Source organism: Podarcis melisellensis (genome assembly GCF_964234715.1).
Source record: "Podarcis melisellensis genome assembly, chromosome: 1".
NCBI lineage: Eukaryota > Metazoa > Chordata > Lepidosauria > Squamata > Lacertidae > Podarcis > Podarcis melisellensis.
This window is the reverse complement of record NC_138528.1, coordinates 82,582,242-82,600,996: the sequence shown is the minus strand read 5'-3', so window position 1 is coordinate 82,600,996 and position 18,755 is coordinate 82,582,242. Positions and strand designations below refer to the sequence as shown.

Genomic DNA, 18,755 nt, shown 5'->3' with positions numbered 1-18,755 from the left:
GAAACAGAACTTGGCTACTGAAGGGTCACTTATTACCAGTCCTCAGAAAGTCATGGAACAAGCAAAACCTTCAAACAGGAAACCTGGATTGCAAAACTTATCTGAGAAGTTCCATCAAACTCAATGGGGCTTCTGAGCATAGGGTTGCACTTATAATTAATGTTGCTGGGAACCTTTAATTCTAAGTAAACATTATAGCAAGATCTTGGCCGTGGAGAAGGACACTGCTGGATAATATAATCCTTGTGTAGAACTGCTAATTTAATTCTGCTGCCTTCCAATTAACTATGGAAAAGCAATGCCTTGGCAGCACTCTAGTATGGAAGCAACCCTGGGATACAAAAGGGAATTCTAGATTCCCATCACACTGAGAAACCCATTGAAAAATTGCCTATATGTTAATTTCCGTGATTAATTTGGCATTTGTGTAGGTCGGATGAATCCATGTAGTGGATTCAAGTCACGCATGTGTTCCCCATTCAACTTTCTTCACACTTACTGTGCTGTTGCTCAGTCCACTTTGGGGAGCTTTTGCAATGGCATAATAAAATGAGTGGCTGCAAGCAACATGTACAGTATTCTGAAGAAATCTCATGGCTGCTTCACCACAGTCACATCATGCCATTGGCTCAAGCAGCTCACCTTACTGCAATGCCTGTCCAAGGCCTGCTACTTGGAACTTGCTGTGCCAGACAGTGAGCTGGGATACGTGCCCTGTGTTCTACGGATGAGCTATGGCTTCTTTGGAGGAATGAACCTGCCTTCCTAGAGTGGGATTCAAATTCACCTTTCAAAGAACTGAAATACTGTTTTGGGGCCAAACCAATAACAGTTGTGAATCCCCATGATCTCACAAAATGGCATTTAAAAATCTAATAAAAAGCACCCTTCTTCTGAAATACATTTGCTTGCTCAGACCTTCAATGGCAATGGCAGAGATTTGGTGCAATTTACCTCTGTCTCTTTGTCAATATATACTAAGATGACGCCAGGTGTGAACAGGTGTGCCTAAGAACAAGTGGAGTCCAAAGAAGGGCACTCACACCATTTTGATCAGGCACACAAGCTTTTCTTCAAGATCAAGATCCAAGGAGTTTCCTTTAGAAGTGTTTGGTGGCTGGGGCTGATAGGCTAGTATCTATGTTATCACCAAGAAACAACCGCCTTTCATGAGAGGAGATTTAAATTTATTTATTTTAAGCAGCAAGTGAGCTTTTAATTGCATAACTCTACAAGTTGTTCTTTAAAACATAAAAAAGGACAGCCCTGCTAACATTGGGGGGGGGGGGAGAGAAAGAAAGAGTAGGACATGAAGTCTAAATCAGCACTGGAAAAGGAAGCAAACACAGCCTATATTGCAAGATGAATGTGGAAGTAAGCCTGGCAGGACATAAAAACGCACCCGCCCACTCCTGTTTTGAGGTGTGTCTGCACACACCTAGTTTTCATTATGTAATTTCATGCTAGCTTTTCCATGATGTAGTTTGTTCATTCCACATCAATATTGTACTCAGAGCAAATACTTTTTGTTGCAGGAGCTGAGGCTGTTACCTTTTAAGAACACCTGCCTTGTTTGTATGCAAAAACGGAACTTGCCTTGGCCATAGTTGAAACAAAAGACTAGTCAAATTATCTTGCTAGGTGCATAACCCACATGACTGCGAAGTTTTGTGATGACTAACTGTTTGTTCCCCACTGATGCATAACTCACGGCTCACAGACCCTTTATATGTTAAGACGTGCAAGGTTCCAAGCAAGTTATCAACAATTTGCTCACAACTTGTTCATAGGAATCCTTGGGCACACAAATGTACATACAGTGGTACCTCGGTTTACAAACTTAATCCATTCTGGAAGTCCGTTCTTAAACCAAAATCGTTTCCATAATGAGGCCTCCCACTGCCAGTGCCCTTCCATCATTCGGATTCCGTTCTTAGACCGAGGTAAGTTTGCAAACCGAGACACTATTTCCGGTTTTGTGGAGTTTGTAAACCGACTCTTTCTTAAACAGGATTGTTCTTAAACTGAGGTACTACTGTATAGAAAGCTACAAAGGAGGGTTTGCAAAATGGGACACAAGAATGTTAAAGGTTGTACATCTGTGTATGTAAGTAGTGAGGGAACTCTTGCCCTCCTCTCCACAGGCTTCCTGCATAAATCCCGAAGACATTTGCTCCACTGTTTGAGATCCTAGGGTGTAGTAAGGGAGTTCCAAGTGCTGAACACAAGACAATGCTGTGCAAGAACTACTACTAATCAGGGCATGAATCTTAAGGAGGGGACCCCAAATTAAAGGAGCATTTTCATCATTATAACGTATTAGCTAATCAAGATGAGATGTTGTGAAGATAAATGACACTTGTTGATAAAGGAAGGAGTGATGTAGGACACCCTGTGGGGGAATGAGTAATTCTCTAGTTAGGGCAGCATTTAACGGTTGCTGTAAACAGAGCCAAGGGCTATAAAATGAGTGATGAGAGTAACACTGAAATAGGGAAGTTACCAACATGGAGTGAACAACTACTGACAAAATCCCTTTCTCCTCAAATAGTCTTTGGTTTAAAAAACAAAACAAAAAGCAGCAGCCTAAGGTTTTTGTTTTTTTAAAAGGCTTACCTAAATCTGCTTCAGATGGGATACATGAGTTGAAAATGAAGGCACTTTTGTGCATATGTTATGAAAATTATTGTCACATTGCCTGTGTTTCCCCCAGATTTCTTTCAGCTTAAGAACACAAGAAGAGCCCTGCTGGATCAAGCCAAATGCCCATTTAAGCCAGCATCCTGTTCTCACAGAGGAGGGTAAGCAGCAGTAGCTGAAAAGGGAAATTTTCTGGCAAGCAGGTCAGAGCTAAAGCGGTTTTCAGAACTTGTTCAGAGATTGCAGAGGTACCAAAGAGATTTTAATGGACAAGATGGGGGTGCATGGCTAGTAGTGTTTTAAGATGCTTTAAGATGATCCTGTAACTGATCCCCTGCCTCTTCTAAGAACGGGAACGAGCCAAAAGTCCAGCATCCTGTTCTCACAGTAGCCAACCATATGCCCACGGGAAGTGCACAAGCAGGACGTAAGTAGAACAGTACTTTCCTCACTGGTGCTCCTCAGAAACAGGTATTTCAAAGCAATACTGCTTCTAATACTGAAAGCAGTACACAGCCATCAAAGCTAGGAGCCATTGATAGCTTTAGCCTTCATGAGTTTGTCCATCTAAATTGGTGTCCATCACTACATCTCATGGGAGCAAATTTCATAGATTTAACTAAGACGGATTCTATTTTGTCCTTCCTGAATCTTCGAATATTCAGCTTTAGCAGATGTCCCTGAGTTATAGTATTATGAGTTAGAAAAACATTTTCTAATCCATCTTAAACTACTACTCAACTTTAAAAAAACACACAAAACAACACAAAATGAAAGACTGTACACAATCTTATTTTTAGTCCAAAAGCTTAGGCCATTTGTTAGTCCCAAAAGTGCCACAGGACTCTTATTTGTTTTTGCTGCAAGAGACCAATGTAGATATATCTCTCTGAAATGTCTTATCTTAACCTGAAACATGTTATTGTTGTATTTGGGTGACAGGAGAAACCTCACTGAAAACAAAGGTTTTCACTCTCAGCCGTAAAGAAACTCCCCAAACTTCCATCGCTTTGATAATATTTACATGGAGTAATAATGTTGCTACAGAAAGGCCAATAACATTTACATGTAACTCTCACATAAGTACCTAATGCTGCTTTCCATCTGTATAGCACATTGTCTTTCCAGACTCCCAATTTAGGACCTAAACACCCTTAAGCCAGAAAAAAACAACACATTTTGGGCCTGCCATGGGGCGGGGAATGAGGAGTATGTAGGGCCAAACACATCATTATTCTATGGTTTGCAGACACTGATGAGATGCTACTACTGTGCCTCTGGTCCCACTCCGCAATGGAGCATGCCGCTCCCCCTCTGGTTCATTTAACATTGAGTGCCATAGCTCAATGGCATAGCACATGGTTTGCATACGAAAGGTCCCATGTTCAATCCCTGGTTATCTCCAGGTACGGCTGGGAGAGACTCCTGCATGAAATCCCGGAGACCTACTGCTGGTCTGTGTTGACAGTACTGAACTGAATGAGCCAGTGGTGTGACTTTGTATAAGGCAGCTTCCTATGATCCTAGTGCTCACTGTGTGTTACAAGTAAAAGTCTTAATGCCATGACAAAGGTATATTATCCTGTTGTTTCTTTTTAGCATTCACTGTATTCACTTTACTTGTGGCTGTAGGTAGAGCAAAGCTCCCAGCACATCACAAATGTGACCAATGGTGGTTCCTGTCCAGGATTGCCAAAAGAACATGAAATGATAAGTCTGTGGAGCACCCAACCCCATTAATCACTTTGGAATGTCAGCTTATAAAATCCCATGACGTCATTTCCCTGTCACAGAGTCAACTCCTTTGCCAATCCCTTTAGTGGATGGATAGGAAACAGGTAAGAGGGGAACCTCGAGCGAGAGGGTTATGAACTTGAAAAGAGCAGCTGTGGGAAGACAGCACAGGCATGTGGTGGAGCGGGAGCAAGGAATGAATGAGAGGCAAGAGGGGAAGGGCTGGAAGAGAAGAGAGCAGCATCTTTCTGTGACATCAGCATATATTTATAGCATGGAGAATAGAACCAGCAGCCATTGCTAGGGTTTGCAGCAACTTTCGCCAACCTGGAGCTCCCCAGACATTTCAGACTAAAACTCCCATCAGCCACAGCCTGTGTGTGCTGGAGAGCATCAGGTACAGGCTGATGGGAGTTGTAGTCCAAAACATCTGGAGGGCACCAGGTTGGGGAAGGCTGGTTTACAGTACTAACAGCTAGGATTTCAGCCTGATGCCTGTGGGATCTTCCTAGTGCAGTGTTTCCCAACCACTGTTCCGCGGCACACTAGTGTGCCGCGAGATGTTGCCTGGTGTGCCGCGGGAAAAATTTAAAAATTGAAAGATTTTTTTTTTAAAGTCAAATTTTCGATTGGGGCGCCGTCACTAGATGACCCCTGGGGTTCCCTCCCGCTCTGCGCCTCCCTCCTCCTCCTCCTCCTCCGGGGAGGCCCTTCCTGGCTCTCGGCCAAGGCTTGGCGGCTGCCACTCACTCACTCGCTCGCCCACCCGTCCCTCCATCCCTGCACCCGGCCTCTCCTCCTCTGTCCCCGGCGCGGGGGCTGCCGGGATCCGTAGTCCCCTCACCCTTGGGCTCCGCGCCCGCGCGGGGTGCGCAAACTACGTTTCCCAGCGTGGCCTGGCGGGCCGGGCGTTTTATTTGAAGCGCTCTTCTCCCAGCCATGGAATGAGCGCAGCGGCGGCAGCCGGGCGGGCAGGGGCTCTTCCGCGCAGACCCCGCACAGCCTGCCTGCGCCCTCCGGAGATCGGGCGGCAGGATGGAGCCCGGGGATCCCCGCGGAGGCGGAGCGGCGGAGGCGGAGCGGCGGAGGCGGAGGCTGCCCCCCAGGTAGGGCTGCGTCGGGGTTTTTTTATTTTTGCAATGCTGCATCCGCGCCGGAGGGGACGCATCGGACCGCGGGGAGACCCCTTGGCGGGCGTGCAAGGCAATGCATGCGTGCAGGCGTTGCATGGAGTGCAGTGCAATGCAATGGCAACGTGGTGCCCTGCATGCATGCATGCAACTTCCACCGGCGCTCCGGACTTGGCAGGTGAGGGGGGTGCCCAGTGGGCGGCAGAGAGAGCCGGGAGGGCGAAGGGGAGCCGCGGGGGGAGCACCGGTGCTCCCCGAGCCGAGCCCGGGGGGAAACTTCGGCGTCGTTGCGCCGGGTGTTGGAAGCGGAGGCTGGCGGGGGCCCCTCACCTGCAAAACCTGGTCACCTCTCATATATTTCGTGCATTGCATTCATCGCCCGCTTTCTCCTCCAAGGAGCTCCCGGGGGCGCGCGTGGTTCTCCCCGTGTTATCCTCGCAACAACAGCCCTGCTTGGTGGGTCAGGCGAGTGGCCCAAGGGAGCACCCAGGGATTGTCCTGGCCAGGTGGGGTGATTTGAACCCTGCTCTCTGCCCGGTCTTCGTCCTCATTTAGCCCCCACATGTGCATGACTGTGCATGACTGAGGTTTTCCCCCCTCGTCTTGGCTATGGTGTGAGTCTGTGCTGTTAATTAATGGGGTTCTGCCTTCGGAGAAGATGAGCCAGCCCTCAAGGAGGTGATTATGTAATTTGCTAGCAATTCATGTCCCTCCCGGTGTGACGCTGCGCGCTGACGTCACGGGGCTGTAATGGTGGTGTGCCTCGAGATTTTTTTCATGAAACAAGTGTGCCTTTGCCCAAAAAAGGTTGGGAAACACTGTCCTAGTGATATCACTGCAGGCTGACGGAAGAGCCAGAAATGTTATATGATTCTCCTGTCCCACTGCCCTTATTTAAACCTTTGCCAAGACAACAACAAACCACTCAATAAGAATAGCTATTGGGGAAGTGGGGGGGGGGGAGAGGCTGGGAAGGAGCTCAATCAAACATTGGCAGTGGGAGGTTTGGCTAGTGCTGGCGCCTCTAGAGATTGGGGGAAGGACTCACCCCTCTCTGGTGAGCTCAAAACCACCCACAGTGCTTCCTGTGATGCAGCAGGGTAGGGGGAGGGAGGTGAGAGAGGCAGGGCTGCCAATGGTAGAGCTAGGCAGCCTGCCAGGACTTTGTGAACCAGGTGGTACCCTATGCTCCCATGTAAGGAATGGCTCGGCCTCATGCCAGGGATTGGGCTAAGTGTCGAGCAAGGACACGACCCGCAGAGGCTGACATCTTCATGAGAAGGCCAGAGAAGAAGCAGCCTTCAAAACCTCTAAAACTTTAACAGTCCATGGAAGAATCTCTGGTCTGCCAGGAGTGATCAGAAGGGTGGCTGTGGGGTTGAGGGACTTCCTGCTGCTCTCTGGAAGGACATCTCAAAAGGCCAGAGCACCTGCCTGGCATATGGGGAATCTTCACTCTGACACGTCCCTGGCAGATTTGGGCAAGTTCCTTTCTGACCTACATCTCAATCTGAAATGAGGATATCTCACTTCTGGTAAGGAGGCAAAGTGCATTCCATGGCACGAAGTACCAATACTTCAAGAAAATGGCTGAAGAGATTTTAAAAATTGGCAGCAGGAAGAAATAGAAAGGAGTTCACGAAAGCGCTGAAGATGGCAGGATGCAAGATGGCAGGATGCTTGGTGGTTATTTAATTGAGATTGAAAAGAGAAGAAAGCCTTTAACTGATCACCTCCTCATTAAAGGGGTGCTTGGACATGCAAACTGGAGTCAGCCACAATTCATTGCTGTGGGAGGAAAGAGAATCGGAACTGCTTTTGGTGGCATTTACAAGAGTACCACAAAAGCAACGTTAGGTACTTCTGAGTTCTAAAAACCGTACTTTGATTTCTGTACAATTAATATGCATTTTAAGAAATAGACTACCTAATGCCCCAGGAGATCCCATTCAGTGATGTCATGTGCAGGTATCCCAGAATTCCTCTTAACTCTACTTCCTAGAGGGCAATTAAGCTGTAATTTCTGCAGTTGTCAAGAGGCACCCTGGAAAGGGGGGAAAGAAAGTTTTATTTCCACAATATTCCTGCAGATGTAAGGAACAAGAAGTATGGTATTAAAAGTGGGATCCGTACTCTTCCTACTGCTGCGTTCAAAGTGTGAATAGTACAGGAGTTAAGAAGCATTAAGCACAGCAAATGGCTGGTTAATGTAACTGTGTGAATGTGGTCCAGGAATGCTGAGGAGATGGAAGACTGCCTGAGGCAAAGGCAAAGAGCGAACAGAATTTACATGTATCTGGCTGTCAGATCCAAGCTGGATCAATTTAGCAGACCTAACGAGACATTCACAAGATCACTTAATGCAGAAAGGCAAAGCGTTAAAGCACTTTATCTTTACTCAAGCTTGTTTTTCAAATCTTTTAAGAGTTGCCACATGAAGCAATCTTGATCAGTCTTTTTAATGGCTGGGATAATAAAAAACAACAAGCAAGGATGGTATTTACTCCACATTAATTAGCAAGGGAGCATATATCAACTAAAGAGCACACTGACAATGCTGCAGGAGTAGTCCTTTTGTCAAGGCATACAACCATCTACATAACATAGAGAGGCTTCTACGGTTAGGGTTTACGTGCCTGCTTCCTAATGTCCGTCCCCCCCCCCCATATTATCCAAAGTAGAATTTTCACACATGCACACTTGCTGCAATGAAATGAATAAGCTGAAATGGAACCGTGGGCATTTCTGCAACTCCCCAAGAGGGTGAAATTTAAAAGTTCTATTTGAGATGACAACAGAGAACTGCAGGAGCAAAAAAGCATCACTCTTGTGCTTCCTGTCTGTCTATTCCCCCAGTTTTATAACATCTGAAGCGGCTCTGGCTTCAGGGAAACATCTGTGTTCCAGCCAGAACCCTAAAAATCTCACTTTTAAAAAAGCATGTTTTGAAACCTCATGGTTGTAGAACGACACTTAAAAGGTGAAGGCAGAATCTGTTGTAAAACCAGGGTAATCTGTGGGTGGGTTAAAGTGGCCAGGAAGTGGAGCTTCATTCTGTATAACTCCTCAAACTCCAGCCAATGCTCCCCCACATTCTCAGTGTCCTGTATATGTCATTCCTCACCAATAGTTCTGAAAAAGAAAACTTACGAGAACAAAGCTCACAAAATATACACTAATATGTATTTCCCAACCACACAATTAGGGTTAGGTTGCTTTTTTAAAGTACAATTCCTGGAACACTTGAATATACATCTTTTGGCAGAGGAGATATTTGTATTATTTTAAGCCTTAAGAAGGAAGCTGCCTGTGAGAAGCAAGTATTTTTTGGGAGAGCAAAAGGGGCTCCCCTTGTCTTTTGGCTTCCACAATGGTTAGAATTAGTACCTACGGTCAAATGTGTTAGGGCTCATCCACACTTGCCCTTGTTCCACTGCTCCCCCCCCCCGAGGAAAACCCTCTCTTTATCACCGAATCAGAGTAAATGTCAATTAGGTTTCCCAAGGACTGACATTTGCTCCAATTCAGCTGTAAAGAACTGGTGTTCCTGGGGAAAGCAAAGGGGCAAATGGTAAACTGCTCATACCCATGCCATGCCTAGAAAGCACAAGACAAGCAGAAAACCACTCAAACCCGGGATTAGCAAAATGTGGATGAGCCCTTAGTTTTGTAAGGCAAAATAATGTCCACTTTGGGTCAGCTGCAGTTACCAAACAGGCCTGGCTGTTAATCTGGAATGCAAATCTCTTAAGGTACCTTTCTCCTATTCAGAGTGGCTCTGCCCCAGGTTCTGATGTACCAAATTACAACTCACATAACCCATAACGACCCAAAGGATGCAAATTGTCTTCGCAAGTTTTGTAATCTGGTCGTATGACACAGCTGCTGCTCTTTCAGTCTGTAAATTCCCACTGTGTGCTTTGGGCATGCCTCTCGTCTACATTTCTGGACCCAACTACTGCTTATTCAGGACGGGAAGTTGATGAACTGTGATCTAGATCCGGGTCTCTATTCCACCATGTTTCATGGAATGTGAAAAAACTATATTGTAAAAGTAGGGCTGGGGGACCCTTGGCCCTCCAGATGCTGCTGGACTCCAACTCCCATCAGCCCCAGCCAGCATGGCCAATGGCCAAGGATGATGAGAGTTGTAGTCCAGCAACATCTGAAGGACCACAGGGTCTCCCAGCCCTGTTGTAAAGGAATATGCTTATATGTACTGGGAAACAAGCATGTTGTGAACCCCTCCACTATTAATTTTCAAACCTTTTTTTGAAATTTCGTTGGCTGCTACTGCATATTAGCATTTTCACGGCATGTGGTCATTTCTAGCTAAGACTGGCAGTCACAATTTGTTTTATAGGATCCTTCTGATTTCAAGGGCTGGCTGTTGCTCTAGAGCATTTTTAATACAGGAGGACAAAACACAGGTCACATATTTTTCACACGTCCTTGGCACATGATGGGTGTCTTTTATGCTCCAAGCTTCCCAAATGCCCCTTTGTAAATAAAATAAAAATCAAATCAAATCTAGAAGTTCAAGGTTCAGAGTTTATCTGCTAGAAAAGAAATTTATCTTCAAATAGAAGCATCTCTTCTTTAGCTCAAGAACCAAAAACTCACAACTTGGGATATGCCTTTCCGGGTCCCACACTGCACCTTCCCTCATACAACCCTCAAAGCCCATTTCAACTAATTTTGCACTCTTTTGCAGCAGGCTCAAGAAAACACAGCATGGAACAAGGACTAGGCTGCGATGTGCCTGAAAACTTCTACGCATTTTACAAACATGTAAACTTGTGTCTAGACAAAAAGAAAAGGCACCGCTTTGTGCAGGACTCAGTTTCTTGTAAATACATAAATTGGACTGCTGCTGCTTACCTTAGATTTATTTATTCTGTACACAAAAGAAATATCAGTTCACCTTGGCCCTTATTGGAGGTACATAAATCTCCAATGACTAAGAAATAAATGGGTGTGTGAAACAGTTAAGTGAATAGTTACTTTAAATAAAGAATGGAAAGCCCATGAATTCACAGCTTAAAACATTTTATAAGACTTAAAATGCTGAGTGGTTCAAACTCAGACTACATTTGAGAAAAATGCTAAATTTCACCTTTTGAAGGCACAAGGCTCTTGGAGGGCTGGAAATGCTAAAATTAGTTGTGTCTGTGAGTGCCTTTGTTTTTACACAAAGCACTGCGCGAAAGCCTGCAAGGGGAAAAAAGGAATACGTCCCCCAACCCCTCTTTCCTAAAGTTCAAAGCCCTATAATAGTTTTTCCATGTAAATAACGAGTCAGGTTTTAACAATGAAAAAACATATATATTCACGAACGCAATTAATTTTGGATGAAGTGATTGGATTTCCTTGTACAGCACAAAGCCCTTCTCTCCCTTGCTTTTCTTGTTTGCAAAATATGTAAATATTTAGTAATGTGAATAAACAAGCTTTGGTTCCTTTTTTCCTTCATTTTTGCTATATACCTGACATGCCAGCTTTAATAACATTTGATAGTTTATTTTAAATGTGAAGTTTATTTCCAAAGTCCTCATCTAGTTAGAAAGACTCCCATCAGCAAAGTCAGTCCTAATCAAAGGAAGGGTAATTGAAAATAAACAATTTCTTAGCCATTTAAATTCAAAGAGAGAATTTCTTTTGTCAGATAACTTTTTTAAGCAACATGGGGTGGGGGAAAATACATTTCAACACAGCTCAAAAGCCCCAACAAAAAACAACTTCTACACGGATCCCAGAGCTCAGCAACTGGGTAGCAGAAGGGACGGAATGCAAACACCCAAACTAATGCAGTGGAGGTTTGCTGGATCAGAACCACTTATGCTGAGAATTTGCTAATGTTGCATCTGCAATGTCTGCAGAACTGGGGCCTGTCAAAAAAATTGCTTGCTTGCATGGTTACATGTGTGCAAACCCCGATGAATGGGGCATATCAGTGTATACTAAGTGGACAAATATGAAGAACCAAACCAGTGCTCAGAACTGGTGGGGTGGAGAAAGCTATGCTAAGTTGTAAGGGTTCTATGCGAGATACAACACTATCTTTCATTAAGTAGGGTGCTGCTATCACTTCAGCATTAACATTTCCATTCCCATACATATCACTTGCATGGCTATTTTAAAGGAATACTTCCTCTGCAGCAAACCTAATGCCCCCCTTCAAACAACCCCCTGAACGCTTTTGCAGCCTCCCCGGTTTCCTCATCAGAGCCCCTTTCCAATGAGTCCATCCAGCGTAAGGGAGGTTGCCCCTAAAGTTGGAAAGCAGAGTGCTGAGTCACAAGCCTTGTGTTGAAATAAGACTGACAAGTCTTTTGCTGATTAATGAATTACGATCAGAACCTATATATGTATATATTACACACAAACACACAAAGGAACGGAAGGAAGAACACTGGGATGAATGAGAGACAAATGTGTATGATTTTTTTTTTCTGGGCGAAGAGAAAGAGACAAAAGCCCCCCTTACCAATGCCCTTGACTGCCTGCCTGCTGAGCAAACTATCTCTCGGTACTCACTCCTACATCAGCCTTTCATGACATCTGTCGCCTGGAGGTTTAGTCACCTGCTGGTGACTAAACGCCACCACTCCGATTGTGAGAATGGGACAAGCATCCGACAACAACCCACTGGCAAGCCATTGTGTTTTGTTTCCTGCAAAAGGGCAGTGGGAAGGCAGCCGCCGGCCCCAGTTGCTTGGCACTTGGCTGGGGCGCGGATGTCAAAAAGCCTGCCGCAGACCGGGCCAAAAGTCTGGGCCAAGGGGATTCTTAGACAGGCAAGTACTGCAGGGAGTCAGAACGGGAAGCATGAGGAAAGGCGAAAGAAGTGGAGAAAGAGAATGGGTCAGTTTCTCCCGTCTATCCCCACCCCTTCCCCCCCATCTTCCTCCCCCCCCCCCACATCTCCCTCCACCTCCCTTTTCCAAATCTGGCATTTCAGCCCGAGACAGGGTGGCTTCACACACTCACCTCGCCTTGTCTCTTTGTAGGGGAGAGGAGCCAATCTGCGGTGCCTCTCCTCCTCCCCCCATGCCCCCCCACATACTCCCACCCTCTGGGACTGGGCTTTGCTTTGTGGTTAAAGCTTTACACGTCAGAAAGGAGGAAAGGGGGGGGTAGAAGGGAAGGTTTCGTGAATATCTTCACCAAATTAAAAAACAACAACAAACCACACACACACACAAAAACCAAACCCACAACCAAACCCTAGTGAGTGGGATTGGCAAATGGGATTATTAATCCTGGCCCAGAATAAAGGAGGCAGCAGACTCCATGCAGACCCCTCGGCGAAAGGAAGCATCCAGCCACACACCTACCTTCAAGGGCTGCGCCGGACTGGGGCTTTAACCAGATGGAGTTCAGAGCAGGTAGGAGTCCCGGGTACCTTTCTGCAGGCCTCCCCTCCTGCGCAGGGAAGCCAGCCCACCTCTCCCCACTGAGAACCTCAACTGAGCCCTCACTAACACGTTCAATTTCTCCAGCATTTACTGGAAGACCCCCCTTCTTCTTTTTCTTCTTCTTCTTCTTTTTTTTGTGTTAAAAAATGCCACTAGCAAATCTTGGCAGCATCCAGAGATCTAGAGAGCGGGGTTGGGAGGGGGTTAGGGTGGGGTATGGTGGGCTGGCATTTCCTCTGGATAGTTCTTTAACAAAACAAAACAAAAGTTTTCTCCCACTTCCTTCTTTACTTTGAGGGAAATGCATACTGCTGGCTCCTTTACCTTTCTCTTGCCCCTCCCCACCCCAAAGTTTGAAGAGCTGCAGCGGGGTATGTTGAGGTGGGTGGCAAATGTGGGGTGGAGAGGTGGGGGGGAGAGAGAGAAGGAGAAAGAAATGAATGACCCTCCGCTTGTATACAATTGCATCAAATATATTCTTGATAGCAACCTGGTTCTGCTTAACACTTGATTTAAAAAAAAGGAAGGGGGGGAAAAAGGAAAGGCAGCCGCTTCGAGAGAGGGTGTATGCACTTTTTCCCCCTTTTTCTTTTTTATATTCTTACATTCCTGGACACCAATCAAAAGAGCAAATCACGGGAGGTGGAAGAGGAGAGAGAGAGAGAGAGAGAGAGAGACACAGAGAGTGGTGAAAACTTTGCACACATACCAAAAAAAAAAAAAGCGTACAGACAACTTTTCCCACCTAACACCCAGCAAACACAAACCAAAACAAATAGGGAAAAGGGGGGAGGGAGAAAAAGGAACGGAACCGGGGGCAGAGCCAGCCGGGGAGAAAGGCAATTTTTTCACTCTACGCCAGGAGCTTCGGAACAAAACCGTTTGCCTGCTAACCCGCAGCGTCACCCCCAGCCCAAACTCTGAGTCTACTATGCTATGTGTTGCTGGGGGGGGTCCAGGTAAGGGCTCGCATCTCATTCAGTTTTGAGAGGGGGGATGGGGCGGCGGGGGGTTCTTGCCATGCGCCTCATCTTCCCCCCACCCCAAAACCGCTGCTGATTCTAATTTGATTTGATTAAAACGTCTGTCTGGCTTTGGGACTGATTTAAGACTTTCCCTTTGCCCCCCCCTTCTCTCTTTTTCATGCATGTTTGTGATTACTGGGGGGGGGGGGAGAAGGGGAGAGAGAGACGCTGCTTAGTAAGGGAATAACATCCAAAACTGACAGAGGAAAATCAAAGTCACCAGCATTTTAGACAAGGGCTATAAAGGGTTACCACCCCCCTTGTCGTGCTTTAAGTGCTGCCCCAGCACAGAAAGAAAGTATGTTTGGTTACCAAAATAAAGGTTTGTTTGTTTGTTTTTAAACAAAGAACAGGAGAAGTGAAAGGGGAGGGGGGAACCACCCTGAAACAAGTTTTTTCTGCAAAGAACGAGGAAACGTCCTTTGCTCCGGCGGATGGGGGGGGCCACAAAACCCTAGGAAGTGTCCAGTCTTCCTAAATAATGTTAGGGGTTTTTGTTGCTGTTGTTGTTAATCCTTAGAGTTTTAACATTTGCAGCCGGTTAACAAAACTTTTCTTGCTGTTACTTTGAAAAGGTTGGAAGGGAGTTGCGGAGGGGGGCGCGATTACTTGGAATGAGAGAACTTTTTCCTGCAGGGTGTAATTTTTATAAGCAATGGGGGTTTTGTGTTTTGCAGACAACACCCCAGGCTTTCTGGGAGAGGGCTTGTGTTTAAAATAAAATAAAAATGTAAAAACAAGCCTTAAAAGGTCAAAAGTGGTTTGTTTCCTGGACTGGCTCTTTTGACAATCACGCTGTTTGGGGGAGAGGGGAGTCTCTTGCTCCCACAGAGTCAGCTATTTTAAAAAGAAAGAGCAAACAAACAAAGCAAAACAAAAACAGAAAAATCTTTGGGATTTTTTCTCCCTTGCCTGGATGCTGGAAAAGGCAAAGCAGGGAATGTGGAGGGGGATATGCCGGAAAATGTGAGGCCGAGGAGACCAGTAGACAGGCATACGCAAAACTTGCTCTTTCATGTCTCAAATGAACAACAGCCCAAATTCTCCCTGCTAGGTCTGTTGGGGAAAGATGCTGTCTATCGGCTTGGGTCTCTTTACTGCCGGTCAGTTCTGCTCCTTGGCTGAGATAGCCAGGAAAAGTGAAAAGGCATGGGAGGGGGGCAGCGCAGGCAGGGAGGGAGAGAATAGAGCTAAAACTGATAGACGCAAATGATTCTATCACTCCCATCCAGCAGCTGCAGGTATCAGCTTGGGACTAGGCATCTTTTAAAGGGATTTCTCTCCAGAACAGCCCAAATTAGAGAGGGATCCTACCCAGCAATACTTTGGGCTGATAGGCTGTCAAAGTGCCATTTGTTGGCTCTTTTTGCTTTAAGGCAGAAAGCTGCTTAGAGTTGGGTAGCGTGGGGGGGGGGGGGAAGGATGCTGCGCAGGAGGGAACTGAATGGGGTAGGTGTGACTAGAAAGGGCAATGGTGTGCTGGGAAATGGGCACAGATCCCACAAAACACACGTCTTCTTTACTTGTGCATGCATTTGAGATTATCTAGAGGGATGATGTCTTTGGAAACGAATTGAACCCTGTTTGCCTCCTGCATAGTTGGGCACCAGGGCAGGCTGGCAAGCAGCATGCAACACGGCCCCCTGTTGTGTGCAAGAGGGGATGTGGGAGCCCGTCCTCCAAACAGACAGCCAACCGTCACACCTGAAAAGGCTTTATGCTGTGGAATACCATGGCTGCAGGTCCACTGTACTCATAGGAAGGTCAACCTTAGCTTATATGTGCAGGGATAAAAAGGTGGCTGGAACACAAGATCACTGTTATGGAGGGAGCATCTCAAAAGAGAGGCTGGGACTATCCCAGGGAAGGTATCCAGGCATGTTATGGAGCCACATGCAGATTGGAATACACTCCCTAGTTAAGGACCATACATACTCCTCATACTCAAAACAGCCATGTACATCCATATGCATGTCCATGGCCACACCAATGCATCTCCTTTCCCTACAGATGCTCCTCATTAAATTTGCTGCTCAGAGGTAATGGGGCTGGGAGCCTTTACTATTGGCTTATTTTCCATTTCCAACTATCCATCCCAAGTTGGTAAAGACATTAAGAGCCCCCAAAAGTGTCAGCTTTGAATGAGTTTTGTTCCTGGTGTTGATGCATAGCAAAATCATTGCTGTGAACTGCGTGTGGAAAGGCCAACTAGTCTTGTCCTTCTCTTCTTAGGAGTCAAAGTGTTTTATTGTACTGTCCGGTGGCTTAGTGGGACACCTTTGGATGTGCTTTTGAAAAAGCGCACGCATGGTTGTGTGCATAAGGATGTTCCCTCTTGTGAATGGCAGCATCTGAGTAAGCTCTGGGCCTGCTAAGAGCAAAAGTGGGGGATGGAATTAATTTCAGTGCGTGAGAAGGGTAGAAATCTGTGTGAGATGGGGCTTGCTTAGTATAACAGTGTGGCTATATATAACTAGTAAACAGACAGAATGTAAATAGTCAATGTAAGGATAGTAAGGTATGAGACAGGGTGGGCACTAAATTCATGCATGTAACAGTCCTATTCAGAAACATAATACTTTTAACAGCCACGTTGCTTAATACCTAAAACAAAGGGTGCCTGGAGCCCTTTGAGGACAATACACCCTAGCATGCAATCTAAGCCACTGTCTTCCTGACGGCTACTTCATAGGTTTCACACCTGAGGACTGGAAAGCCAGTCTTGAGTTGGTGTACAAGCACACCTTCACCCATTTGAGTGCTGCCACAAGCTACTGGGGTTGCCCCACACAACTTTCATTTAGGGAAAATGGCACACTAGATAGAAACGAGACTAGGTCTGGCTGTGGTCAGAAGGCACATTGGACCACGTCCTTGCTGAAGCTAAGCAGGTTTGGGTCTGGTCAGTGCCTGGATGAGAGACCACCTGGGAATCCCATGTCCACTGCCTTGGGTTCCATGATGGAAGAAAAGTGGGATATAACATAAACCTTGGCTGTGAGCACTACATTGTACAGTACAACTTGCCCAGTAAATGGGCAACAGAGGAAATCTTGCCACTGTCTCAGTCTGGGCCTGCACTGTGCCTTATATCAGCACTGGCTTCTTTCCCACAATAAGATGAGTTCAAGGCAGCCTCAGAGTTCTGACAGGTAGACCTCCTGCTGTCCAGCCCCGTGGGTTCGGACACATCTGTGTGTGTAAGCGCACCCGTGTGCGTGTGTGCGTGCGCGCGCGCACACACACACACACACACTTCCACGTGCATGCCCTTTCTGTACAGATGCTCCTCATTAAGTTTGCTGCTGGTTTAGGTTTGCTGATCTTAAGCCTGCAGCCAGGAAATTAAAGAGGGGAAAGGGAAAAGTTATAGGGAATGGTTTGAAGGTTCTGTGTGCTATTGCGACAAGACAGTAACAGGCTTATATACGGAAAGCAGCACAAATGAGGCTCGAGTAGGACATTTTGAGAGACAGGCTTCAGTTTTAGGGGCACATATAGACAGCCGTTTCCCACACTCCTGGCTCAGTGCTGTAGCACAGGGATGGCCAAGTTCTGTGTTCTCAGGGACCACTCTATTCTCCAGGCAGTAGTCCGGAAACCAGAAGTATAGTTTGATGCACAGCCCAACCTCCTCACAGGTGGCCAGCTTTACAATTCAGCCTCTGCGTAGCTATCAGACAGGGCACTGTTTATAACACCCCCTCCCAATAATCACATTTAAAGTATGGAATAACTCACATATCTCGCAACATTTGCAAACAAATTTCCTCTCCTTGCATATGAAACCATGGGCAAAATGCATACCACATGGTTAGCATTTGGCAGGGCTGCCAAGAGCCTGATAAAACTGTTTCACGGGCCAGGTCTGACATCCAATGGAGCAAATGCTTTCTCCCCCATGGATCCACGCCAGGCCACCCACATGCTTTCTGCGAGAAGGTCCTGATCCCATGCAGGTTGCAGTCAGTTGTGTAGACCAACAGGGGCAGAAATGCTATGGTGGGATTTAGATACAGTACGGATGGGGAAAGCTGTGGCCCTCCAGATGATGTTGGGACTCTAGCGCCCATCAGCCCCAGCCAGTATGTTCAATAGTCAGGGGTGACTGGAGCTGCAATTCAGCAATGTCTGCTGGGCTACAGGTTCCCCATCCCAACATACAGGGGGAAAGCCTGTCCAGCCACTAAATTAGATCCAGCCAGATGTTCCGTTATACTATGTGAACTGAAGACACACTAAAAAACTGGAAGGTAGTACAAATTCAAAAAGAACCTTATAAAAACTGCAACCTTCCCACCCCCCTGCAATCCCCAAGTCAGTCATGGTGATTTCAGTCCAAACACAGACACCCACTGCCAGTTAGTAACTCTATTCTCATAACTACTAAGGCCAAGTCCAGGTTCAGGTGTTCCTGCTGTTAAGACACCCTACACACACACACACACCCAAGATCACAGAAGTAATGAAATAACCAGGAGTTGTGGTGACAATTTCCCCTAGCTTGTGAAAGAGGTAGCAATCTATTCCTTCTTTAGACATTTACCTCCCAAACTTCAGGTGTTTGTTGTTGGGATAGATGCAGGAAACAAAGCATTTAAGCACAGTCACAAAAAGGAGGACTTTCAACAAACAACAGGACAGGTGGCCTATTGTGTTGCAGCCTAGGAAGAAAGTGGGAAATATTAGGAATAGAATCAGCCTCAGAATGATCATGTAAGCCAGGGATGGCTAACCTGTGGTCCCCCAGATGCTATTGGACTGCAACTCCCATCAACCCTAACTATAGGCTATGATGGTTGAGGGTG

General features: G+C 46.3%; 1 protein-coding gene and 1 long non-coding RNA gene across 4 annotated transcripts in view; one reads left to right on the top strand and one right to left on the bottom strand.

Moving 5' to 3' along the window:
* LOC309376466 overlaps nt 1-18,755 on the bottom strand; it is a 35,926-nt gene that overhangs the window by 8,863 nt on the left and 8,308 nt on the right. Inside the window, exon 3 of one of the 2 annotated variants that reach the window (XR_014171202.1) lies at nt 1,959-2,815. The exons of the other annotated variant lie outside the window; for it this stretch is intronic. This is a non-coding gene — a long non-coding RNA (uncharacterized lncRNA). Of the gene's footprint in view, nt 1-1,958; nt 2,816-18,755 lie in introns of those variants that run through there. 2 annotated transcript variants of the gene reach the window in all.
* Nucleotides 12,547-18,755, top strand: part of CLCF1 (cardiotrophin like cytokine factor 1) — a 51,625-nt gene continuing 45,416 nt past the window's right edge. Inside the window, exon 1 of one of the 2 annotated variants that reach the window (XM_081922810.1) lies at nt 12,547-12,892. In XM_081922810.1, the coding sequence (XP_081778936.1) occupies nt 12,877-12,892 (16 nt within the window). In that variant the 5' untranslated portion in view covers nt 12,547-12,876. Of the gene's footprint in view, nt 12,893-13,510; nt 13,882-18,755 lie in introns of those variants that run through there. The other variant, XM_081922811.1, reaches the window with a different exon arrangement.